We start from the raw sequence: 12,443 nt of genomic DNA on the forward strand, positions 1-12,443 counted from the left end.
AGGGAGGGAGATGCAAGAGGAAAGAGATATGGGGACATATGTATATGTATAACTGATCCACTTTGTTATAAAGCAGAAACTAACACACCATTGTAAAGCAATTATACTCTAATAAAGATGTTAAAAAAAAGGAATATTTATACTAGAATAAAGTATTAGTTCTTTATCTGAAATGCAAAAAAGAAAAAGAAAAACCTAATGGGAACATTACAGGAAATGAAAGATCAATATTTCTCATGAACATCGATGTCAAAATCCTAATCAAGACACTAGCAAATCAAATTTCACGATATACAAAAGGCCTGATATCATAACTAAATGAGGTTTACTCCAGGAATGTACGACTGGGTAAACATTTGAAAATCAACAATATAATCCACCAGTGTACTGAAAAAAAGGAGGAAAATCATATGATCACTTCAACAGATGAAGAAAAAGCATTTGATAACTTTCAACATCATTTATGAATGATAAAGACATAGCAAACTAGGAATGGAAGGTAACTGCCTTAATCTGATATGTAGTATCTACAAAAATGCTACAGCTAACATCATATTTAATGGTGAAATAGTACAAATTTCCCTCTGAGACTGGAACCTAGCCAAGGATATCTGCTATTAACTCTCCAATTCAAAAATTTCCTGGAGAGTCTACCCAATGCAACAAGACAAAAAGAACCACCCCCCACCAACTGGAAAGGAAAAAATAAAACTATCATTCTTTGCGGTTTATAGGTCATGAACCTAGAAAGTCCAAAAGATTCTACAAATTACTAGAATTTATAAGTAAATTTAGAAAGGTTCCAGAATACAAGATCAATAAATAAGAAGAAATTGTATTTCTATATCTCAGCTGTTGCTGGCATTTTAAAGATGTTTTTTACAATAAAAAATACATAAAAAGCATAGAGATAATCTAATGAATAACATTCAAGTCCTTTACTTTGAAAACTAAAAAATATTTGTGAGAGAATTAAGGAACATACCATGCCCATGACTAGGAGATTTAATATTGCAGATATCAATTTTCTCTCAATTGATCTATAGATTAATTTATATTAATTAACTTACATAGGTTCCATATTAAATATATAATTATTCTATATAGAGTTCATATACATTAATTTATATAGAAATGCAAAGGCTGTGAATAGCAAAGACAAATCATAAGAAGAAAAACAAAGCTGGAGGACTTACACTGCATGGTAAGTCTTAAACTGTGGTCATTTTGTTCCAAGGACAGAAACACCAATGGAACAAAATAAAGTCTGAGTCAGACCACACATATACAATCACCTGCTTTATGTCAAAGTTTACTTTTCAGCATAATAGAGAAAGAACGGTTTCAACAATGGTACAAGGGCAGGTGTGTAAACATATGGGAAAACGGACTTTCACCACATGTCACACCATATATAAAAGTTATTTTTAGGTGGGTTGTAGATTTAAATGTGAAAGGCAGGAGTTTTTGTCTTCAGAAACCTGGGGTAGGCAAAGATTTCTTAAACCAAAATAGAAGTTCTCAAAGTAAAGGAAAAAAGGTAAATTTAACTACTTTAGTATTAAGATCATCTGTTCATTACAGTGTATCAGTCAGAGAGTAAAAGGGCAGCCCATTGAGTGGGTGGAGGTATTTGTGATACACATCTGATAAAGGACTCATATTCAGAATGTATAAGGAATTCCCACAAATCAATCAAAAAGACAAAGGTAAAAATGGGCAAAAACCTGAAAAGGCACCCAACAAAAGAGGATATCCAAATGGCCAGTAACATGAAAAGGTACTCAACTTTATCAGCCATCAGAAAATAAAAATTAAAGCCACTATGGGACTACCACACTTCCAACACAGTGACCAAAATGGAAAGACAAAAAATGCGGACTATCCAGAACCCTCAACAGTGGAAGAACGAATTGGTACATCCACACTTCAGAAAACTATTTGAAAAACTGTTATAAAGCTGAATATATGTAAATGCTATAATCCAGCAATACTGTAATAGGGAAGAAACTTTGTATTCTATTACAAATTAATCACTAAAGGGATGTTTCCTCTAAGCTTAAATTATGCATCATGGCCCATCTCTGCGAACCCTGCCTCCCAGAAATTAACACCTCCCCTCCGGAGGCTGATCGGAACCAGGAAGTGTTTGACTTTACTCCCTCCCCTTTTAGTGTAAAAGAAGCCTGAATTCTAACTCAGGCAAGATGATTTTTGGGACACAAGTCCACCATCTTCTTGATTAGCTGGCTTTCCAAATAAAGTTGTTATCCCTTGCCCCAACAATTCGTCTTTCGATTTATTAGCCTGTTGTGCTGAGAGCAGTACGAGCTTGGACTCCGTAACAACACCACTTCTAGGTATGTATCTTCAGAAACATATTCATGTGTTCACTGAAAACATGTACAAGAATTCCATAGTGGCACTCTTTACAATAATCAAAAATTGGAAACAACCCAACTGTTACGGACTGAATGTGTCCCCCCATATTCGTATGTTGAAGCCCTAACCCTGGTGTGGCTATATTTGGAGATGGGGCCTCTAAGGGAGTAATTAACGTTAAATGAGGTCAGAGGGGTGGGGCCCTGATCTGAACAGGATCAATGTCCTTGTAAGAGACACCAGAGAGCTCATTCTGCCTCCCTTTCTCCCCCAAGGGTCTTTCACAGGAAAGACCACATGAAGACAAGAAGGTGCTTGTATACAAGCCGGGAGGAAAGCCCTCACCAGAAACAGGATCAGGTGGCACCTTGATCTGGGACTTTTAGCCTCCAGGACTGATAGAAAATACATTTCTGTTGTTTAAGCCACCCAGTCTGTGGTGTTTTATTATGGCAGCTAGGATTGACCATGACACCAAATGTCCATCATAATATGATGGATAAATAATTTGTAGTATGTGCACATAGGCACATCTTGTTTTATTGCGCTTGGCTTTAGTGCGCTTTTTACAAACCGAAGGTTTGTGGCAACCCTGCGTCAAGCAAGTCTATCAGCATCATTTTCCAGCAGCATTTTCTCTAACTGTGTCTCTGGGTCACATTTTGGTAATTCTCACAATATATCAAACTTTTTCATTATTATTATATTATTACAGTGATCTGTGATCAGTGATCTTTGATGTTACTACTATGACTCACGAAGACTCAGATGATGGTTAGCATTTCTTTAGCAATAAAGTATTTTAAAATTAAGGTATGTACATTGGTTTATTAAGTGTGCTGTTGCACGATATAGTACAAACATAACTGTTATATGCACTGGAAAACCAAAAAATTTGTGAGACTTTCTTTGCTGCATTATTCGCTTTACTGCAGTGGTCTGGAACCAGACCCGAAAAATCAGAGGTCTGCCTGTACATTGCAACACTAATTATGAGAAAAAAAAAAACTATAATTACACTTAACAACATGGATGCACCTCTCATACCCCTCGGGGACCAGAAGCGCCCCTGCTCCCCCTGTCACTTCTGAACCATCTCTCCTCCCTCCAGACTTGCACCCTCCATCTGGGGACCCACGCCAGCTACATGCCGGGCATACTTAGCAGCATCAACTTTCTGTCACTGCCCCTCAGTCCTGGAGATGTGGGACCTTGGTGCAGGGACTGCCGGCCACCTCATCCCCAGTCACTTCCCAGGGATTTGAATGAGCACTTCTTTTCAGTGGTGTCCCCACACACTCTTAATCCTTGCCCCCAGGTTGCTGTATGTCTGTACCGCATCATGTACCCCACGGGCTCTCTGCAGGTGTGTCTACCTCTGGCAGAACTGCATCTCTGTGCTGGGCTTGGGCTCAGGGTGGCTGATACACACTGGGAGATGGGGTCTGGGGTCCCCAGGCCTCCCGTGTGCTGATGGGAGGACGGAGAGAAAGTGTGACCTGAGCTTGAGGGAGACAGCACCATTACACCAGGCCAGGCGTGGGGCTGTCCTGCCCAGAGGGAGGGGAACACACTCTCGTAACTTACAGAAGCCGCTTTATCTGATCCGACTCTCATCCTCTAGAACACAGATTTCTTCTTTTCTTTCCCGTTCACCTCACGATCTGAGATCCTGATGTAACTAGTGCTGTCTCCCTGCAATGATTCAAGGCTCTCCCTGGGGCTTCTCAGAAATCAGGGAAAGCACCTACATTTCGGGGGTGGGAATGCCACCTGAAAAGGTGCCCCTTTGATACAATTCAGACAGTGTTCTTGCCCAAATTCTCATTCTAAGCCCCCTCCTCTTCACCACCACGCTCACCTTCTAGAAAGTATGTCCCAGGGTTGGTCACCAATGTGTTCCCAGGTCAGGGAGGGGATGCCTTGGAAATCAGCATGTGTGTCAGATGACACTTCACTATCTTCAAAAACTTAAGCACTAATTAACTGCTCATATATGTCAAACAGGGCACCCCATGAAGCCAGGCTTAACCAGACAGAATCGGCTCCCATCAGACCCTAAGCCCCCTCCTCCACGGGGGCAGTCTCCCCACCTTCTCCAGGACTCTGGACACAGGAGGGGAAGCATGGGGGTGTGAATTCGCCAGCACCGCATCTTGCATCTCGAAGTAATCTTGCATACTAGAAGTTATCCTTCATCTAGAAGGACTCTCCTACACCTAGAATTAACCTTTTGTGATCTGAGAATTAATGCCATCTTCAACAAGGCATCTTCCCTAGACATGCTACCTTTCATTCACATTTCTTATGGGAAATTTTTCATTTTCTAAATATCAATTCAGCCCACATATTCAGTCACACTCTGCACATAATTGAATCACAATAAGACTTAGTTATGTGGCTAGGGGATGGAAGGCAAGATTTTAGTGGCTTGATTTAAGTTTGGTCCTGGAAGTTAAGACTCTTACCCAGTTGAGAGCATTCCTGGGGCTGTTAGTCAGCTGTGGCTACCGTGGAAGATCACCCAGCTATGGTAAATGCCAGCCCCTTCCAGCCTCTTGGAGAACCAAAAATGGCCCAGTGCTATTCTAACATCTCCAGCTGGATCCAGAACGGGATGCCCAAGATAAAGGATTTTTCGCAGGAACAGTGGGATTGAGAACACGGTTCAAAGTTCCTATTCCAATCTTGGACAGGGTGGTAATTCACATCTCCCCACACAATGACTTCATTTAAGAACAGAAAAAAAAACCATGGGAATGAATACTGTGAATGTTAAAAAACAGAAACGAAATCTTGAGCTCCTGCAGAGATGAAAATCAGATGAACATCACTAAGGGAAGGCTGTGGTATTACGTAGTGGTGAGGGGGCATTAATCACTTATTCTGCCTTTTCCAAGTAACATGATAACAGGACCACTTAATTTGGGTGGTTACTGCACAGTTTAAAATAAGATGTCATATGTACCACAATGTTCATTGCAGCACTATTTACAATAGCCAGGACACGGAAGCAACCTAAGTGTCCATCGACAGATGAATGGGTAAAGAAGATGTGGTGCATATATACAATGGAATACTACTCAGCCATAAAAAGAAATGAAATTGAGTTATTTGTAGTGAGGTGGATGAACCTAGAGTCTGTCATACAGAGTGAAGGAAGTCAGAAAGAGAAAAACAAATACCGTATGCTAACACATATATATGGAATCTAAAAAAAAAAGAAAATGGTTCTGAAGAACCTAGGGGCAGGACAGGAATAAAGACACAGATGTAGAGAATAGAGTTGAGAACACGGGGAGGGGGAAGCGTAAGCTGAGACAAAGTGAGAGATTGGCATGGACATATATACACTACCAAATGTAAAATAGATAGCTAGTGGGAAGCAGCCACATAGCACAGGGAGATCAGCTCGGTGCTTTGTGACCACCTAGATGGGTGGGATAAGGAGGGTGGGAGGGAGACGCAAGAGGGAGGGGATATGGGGATATATGTAAACGTATAGCTGATTCACTTTGTTGTACAGCAGAAACTAACGCACCATTGTAAAGCAATTATACTCCAATGAAGATGCTAAAAAAGAAAAGATGTCATTTTGCTTGTCACCCACAAAGACACTTAGATGAAAGAAAACAATGGGACAACTCTCTAGCAGAAAGATGAGCACATTTTTGCCCTAAACATGACCCTGTAATTCCCTTTAATATCCCTGCCCTTCTGGAGCCACCCCACACACCCAGCACCACTGACCTCCCTTCTCTGGGCATCACTGTGCTGTGCACGTGCTTCTGAGATTTCCTCCAATGGGACTGTGATGATTTGCTCCTGGTCTGTCTCCCTTATGTTTCTGCCCATGCTCCAGACTCCCTCATCCACCTGGTACCCAACAGGGCACAGGGCTGTGTCAGGGGTGCTGTGGGAGGCCCCTATGATGGGCACATCCCTCCTGCAGATTTCATCCCACACTAACTACTAACTCCCATATTTGCATCCTCAGCCCAGACTGTTCCTGAGCTCCACAGCCACATGTTCAACTGGACAGCAACTTTCCAGGTCTCACCGGGATCTCAGACTTTGCTTCTCCACCCCCCGCCAACCCTTCCTCCAGGGGTCTGCATCTCCGCACGGCACCACCATCTACCCATGTGCTAAAGGCAACATTCTCAGGGTCACGCTCGACTCCTCTCTTTCTGCCATTGCCCCATCCAATCCATCAGCGAGACCTGCAGGTCTTTCCTCAAAACAGATCCTGCCTTCACATCTAGCTTCTTCTTATCACCTCCACTGCTACCCCCATGGCGCTGGGCTAACGCAGCAGCTGCCCGCCTCGCTCTTCCTGCTCCTTTTCCCTCTTCAGAGTCCACTCTCAACACGGCAGCCAGGACGTGTCGGTGTGAATCCAAACATATCACCACCCCTTCTCAAAGCCCTCCTGGGGCTGCACAGCCTCCCTACTGTGAACCCCAAGGCTCAGGAATGCTCCCTGGCCCCTGCTACCATTCTCTCGCCTTCCTTTCCAGCGCCTCCAGCCCTCACTCCATCCGCTCCCGTGTCCTGCCTTACTTAAATGTGCCAAGGCTTTGATGGTGTCCCATGGCTCATTCCTCCCTCCACCTCAGAGCCCCTACCTCGTGGCCTCACGCCATATTGATGGCCTACCTTATCACCTTTCTTCCCCACTAGAACTTCATCTCCATGAGGGCAGCAATTTCACCTGCGTCGTTCGCAGCAATGGGACACCCAGCACCTGGATGGGGTGTCTGTGGCAGTGCAGGTCAAGCTTGCCTTGGCTGAATCTGTCCTGGCAGCTGTCCTGCCTCCGACTTTAAGATGGAAGGAAGTGAGGCTCCAGGGGGCCTCTCAGCTGACTTGGGATAAGGTGGGGCTGGGCTGACTCACATGAAAACCTTCACATCTTAGGGCTTCTCTGCCAGATTTGCTCCAATCCAACTCTCCTCCCGTGGAGACAGACTCAACACCACAACTCAGAGGTGTCCCCACACTTTCTGACGTCTAGACCTCAGTGTCCCGTGTGTGCAGTAACTGCTATATGGAGACATGCCTCTGCCTTTGGATTCACGAACTCGCTGGAGCATCACACCATCTCATCTACACTGTGGGGGTGTCTCAAAGGGGTGCCAGATGTTACTTTCCAAACTGAGAGACCCATGATCTCTGCGTCTTCTTACGTGTGAATGCAGCAGGATAACCCGGCTGAGAAACAAATGCTTTCTTGCATTCTCATCTTCCTTCCTCTCTCAGGAGGTCAGCGGTTTTATGTCCTGAAAATGTGGCCCTCCTGTTGTCCCCGACTATCATGGGGTGGGAGTAGGTTATGCCCTCCGGGGTTTTAAGGCCCGAGGAGAATGGCACTCCCTCTCCTGTGGGTTCTGTGGGAGGTGAAGCTTCACTACTCAATACACAGATTCCTCAAACAGGTGGGGCTGCCCACGTGCCTTGGGGAGCTGGGGGACCATTCTGGACACCTGCCCTATGCCGGGCTCCGAGGGAGTGGAGCTGGGTCCCCGGGAGGGACAGCTGGACCATAGGCAACACAGGCCATTTTCCTGGCCCATTTTCTTTCTTTTTTTTTTCTTTTTTATAAATTTATTTATTTTATTTTATTTTTGGCTGCATTGGGTCTTTGTTGCTGCATGCGTGCTTTCTCTAGTTGCGGTGAGCGGGGGCTACTCTTCGTTGCTGTGCGCGGGCTTCTCATTGTGGTGGCTTCTCTTGTTGCGGAGCACGGGCTCTAGGCGCGTGGGCTTCAGTAGTTGCAGCACTTGTGCTCAGTAGTTGTGGCTCATGGGCTCTAGAGCGCAGGCTCAGTAGTTGTGGTGCACGGGCTTAGTTGCTCCATGACATGTGGGATCTTCCCGGACCAGGGCTCGAACCCGTGTTCCCTGCACTGGCAGGCAGATTCTTAACCACTGCGCCACCAGGGAAGTCCTTGGCCCATTTTCTGGACCACATGAGCCCTGGGTTCCCGTCCAGCCCCCGGGGAGGGGGAAGTCCCCCACCCTGAGGCCCTGGGACAGAGTTTACATTTTCTTCCAAACACAACTTGAACTATGTCTTGAACAAGTAGATTTTTTTCTCTAAAATATTTTTGGCATCCGTATTTCCACCTCCCATGAACACAGTAAATAATATTGATTATCAGTGGTTGATTCACAGTGATCCGAGCACTAATTACTGGACGGAGGAATGGACACGCTACACCTGGCCACAGCGAGCAGCTTTCTCCCCACTGTTCCTCGGTGGAGCTCTCTCTGCCCCACGGAGAGTGACAGCAGGGCCCGAGGGGCGCAGCCTGGGCCACCTCCCAGCGCCTGGCCTCCTCACTCAGCCGGGGTGGGGCGCTGAGTGGGACTCGCCGGCCTCAGCCAGTATCTCCACCAGGATCTGGGCATGGAAAGAGCCTGAAGGATGATCGGGTCTACTGCTTAAAGAGAAGTTCAGAGAAGCTGATGGACGGTGGTGGCGGCGGGGGGAGAGGAATGAACGTTTATTCTGCCCTCTGTGATTTTCCAGTCCTCACCTCCCTGTCCTCGTGGAACTCTGACGTTCAGACCCTCCCTGCCCGGGATCACATTCCGGAAGGCTGGGGCACCAGTCAGCCTCCCCAAGGCCTCCTGCGGCACTGATGGGGTGCTGTTCGCAGCCCTGGGTGGGCCACCCTGCTGTCCCTTCTCTCCATCCTCTTGGCACATGACGGAAATAAGGTACTGTGGGCGAATGCAGCATCTTAACTCCTTAAGTTTGGGTTTTTAAAAGGTGTTTTCCAAAATTGGATAGTTAGAGTAAAATAGCACCCTTTGAAAAAGCTGGTCTGGAAGGTAAAATGTGATAAAAACTAATATGTGATCTATGGAAAAAAATAACAGAAAAGACCTTCCAAAGGAGCAAGGGCTCTTGCTGAGCATGACAAAGCTGGAGGAAAAGGCTGGCGCGGTGGACTCCATGCCCTTTACCAGGACTCGAGCTTTATTTTTTATTTTTAAAAATATTTATTTATTTATTTGGCTGCATCAGGTCTTAGTTGAGGCATGCAGGATCTTTTGTTGTGGCGTCTGGGCTTCTCTCTAGCTGTGGTGAGTGGGCTCCAGAGCGTGTGGGCTCTGTAGTTGTGGTGCGTGGGCTTAGTTGCCCCATGGCATGTGGGATCTTAGCTCCCCCACCAGGGATGGAACCCGCGCCCCCTGCATTGGAAGGCGTATTCTTAACCACTGGACCACCAGGGAAGTCCCAGGACTCAGCTTAAATGAGGCAGCAATTACCCGTGCTACTGGCAACGCTCGGGGCTGAACTTTGTCGAGGGCTTGACTGCCTACCCTTCAAGAGAAATAAATTAGCTCATGAAATTTTTTCTTTCTTAACCTATACCAATTTTCCCTTCTCTATGAATAGTGACTCTTTGGTTTAAAATATCTCATCTGAATTACTCTCAAAGAGTCATCTTTAAAATAACCAGCCTCCAGAGGGAGGGCTTTAAGATTGCGGGTAATCTAGAGAGACTGTTTTATGTTTGTCGATCAGTCAAAGACCTGGAGGTAAGACAGAGTCAGGTGTGGGTGTCGGTCTCTGGGTTGCTTTTGGCAGCTGTGCAGCAGCCGAGAAAATGATTTTTCCCTGGTCACAACGTCAGATCCAACACAGTTATCAGGATTGCGGATCCTGTTCTCAAAGCAAACACGCCATGGGTGAGGCCCCCAAGCCCTGCGCTGAGACCTGACTGCCAGGTTGCCTAGCACAAAGAAGGCCCCACTAACCACCGTCCCCTCTTTACCTGTGTGGATTTTGTGCCCCCATGGGAGATGCACAGGGGCCTGAGAGGAAGGGCATAGAATCCTCTACATGCATGTCTGAGAAACCCCTGAACATGTGACCATGCAAAGATTTACAATGCAAATGATTATGAGTGAGAAACGGGCCACGCTTCTCAGGAAGAACCAACATCTGTTGCAGAATTTGTTTGGAACTAGTTATTTTATCCTTAGGCACTCCAAAAAAGACAAGTTTTGGTTTGCTCCCTGAATCTCATCCTCATCAGGATGTCAGAGAAACATTAAGGAGAGGGAGGAAACCAAAGTCAAGTTTTATGTTTCCTTAACCTGGAGGCTGGGGTCCCGGTGAGGGTGGGAGTGGGGCTTGGGGGAGGGCAGGAGAGGAGCAGCTCCGTAGGGCACATGCCATCTAACAGCTCAGCCTCACCACGCCAGCATCTGTCTTCTCCAAGTCTTTGCAGACTGGAGCACTGAGGCTCAAAGATGTCACCTAACTTGCCTGTGTCCACAGGAATTGACAGGGTCTCTTATTTCTCTCCAAGCACAGGGTCTTTCTTATCTTTTGTTCCGCACCCAACTGGGGGTCAGGGATTGGATGGGAAAGGAGAGAAGTAAGGCAAAGCAGCCTGGGGTTCTCTTTGTAGGGGGGCTGACCTGGCCAGGCTGTATTAGCGACAAAGGGAACACTCAGGAGATCTGGGCACCACGTGGTCCTCGCCCCACATCCACTGACGCCAGGCTAGGGCCGGGCAGGGCCGGCAGGCACCCGAGCCCGACAGCGTGTGGAGCCAGATCGCGCATCCCTCCCGCCCCCGCCCCTCCTCCAGATCAGGCGGACCTGCCTGGGGGGTACTTACCCGCCTGCTCCAGAGCCACCATGGTCGCCTGCTCGATCAAGTCTCGCTCCACGAAACTCCGGAAGTCCTCGCTGTACACGCTCAGGTCCGGCAGCTGGAACGTGTAGATGGGCATCTCCAGTGGGAACTGCTCGCTGCTGCACTCGCTCGCCACGTGGGACCGCGCCAGGGACACGATGGCCGAGCTGGCGTGGGAGATCCCGCGCGAGAGCCGCTTCTCTGCGGGGGTGGGGGGAGGGAGATGAGGGGGGTTGAGAGATGCGGGCCTCTGCATGCGCACACGACACATCCCACACGTGTGCACACGACACACGCACACACATGCTCACATACACGTGCATGTACACACGACACACATCCCACATGTGACCATATACACATGACACACCCCACCCGTGTGCACACATACACGTGCACGCACACATGACACACACACATGTAAACACACAGGACACACTCATGTGGCACACATACACATGTACACACACACACACCACACACAGAGGCACACCCATGGACACCCATACACCCATTACCCCCCGCGCCAGCCCTGCCACCCTCCCAGTGTTCTCTGCAGGCCTCCCTCATGCTGGGCTAACATCACCACAGCCTGGCACATGGCACATGGCACTCAGTCATGAAACCACTTAGAAGGAGGTCAAGGGTAAGTCCACCACACAAATACTCAGCATCCTTAAAGATCACCAGACTTGCTTCCTGGGTCTTAAGTTACATGGAATTCAGCTCAGCAGAGCTGCCCTCCTCTGGAATGAAATGCTACATGGGGGACTGCTTTTGTTTTTATGCATTTATATTTTTAAAATGAGAAGCAATCCACTCGGCTTCCTCCACTGAGGCTTGTATTTTTTTTTTTTTTTTTTTTGCGGTACGTGGGCCTCTCACTGCTGTGGCCTCTCCCCTTGCAGACGGAGCACAGGCTCCGGACGCGTATGCTCAGCAGCCATGGCTCACCGGCCCAGCCGCTCCGCGGCATGTGGGATCTTCCCGGACCGGGGCACGAACCCGTGTTCCCTGCATCGGCAGGCAGACTCTCAACCACTGCGTCACCAGGGAAGCCCCTGAGGCTTGTATTTTAAGATAGGTCACCTTTATTAAAGTTACTCTGGGAGACAGGAGAAGATGGCGGAAGAGTAAGACGCAGAGATCACTTGCCTCCCCACAGATACATCAGAAAAACATCTACACGTGGAACTGCTCCTATAGAACACCCACTGAACGCTGGCAGAAGACCTCAGATCCCCCAAAAGGCAAGAAACTCCCCACGTACCTGGGTAGGGCAAAAGAAGAAAGAAAAAACAGAGACAAAAGAATAGGGACGGAACTTGCACCAGTGGGAGGGAGCTGTGAAGGAGGAAAGGTTTCCACACACTAGAAGCCCCTTCGCGGGCGGAGACTG

General features: G+C 47.4%; 1 protein-coding gene across 1 annotated transcript in view; it reads right to left on the reverse strand.

The window, feature by feature from the left end:
* LOC102976759 (OTU domain-containing protein 7A) overlaps nucleotides 1-12,443 on the reverse strand; it is a 191,954-nt gene that overhangs the window by 75,736 nt on the left and 103,775 nt on the right. The window contains exon 4 of the mRNA XM_055088162.1: nucleotides 11,027-11,245. Within this exon, the coding sequence (XP_054944137.1) occupies nucleotides 11,027-11,245 (219 nt within the window). The remainder of the gene's footprint in view (nucleotides 1-11,026; nucleotides 11,246-12,443) is intronic.

The sequence above is a fragment of the Physeter macrocephalus genome, chromosome 11 (genome assembly GCF_002837175.3).
Source record: "Physeter macrocephalus isolate SW-GA chromosome 11, ASM283717v5, whole genome shotgun sequence".
NCBI lineage: Eukaryota > Metazoa > Chordata > Mammalia > Artiodactyla > Physeteridae > Physeter > Physeter macrocephalus.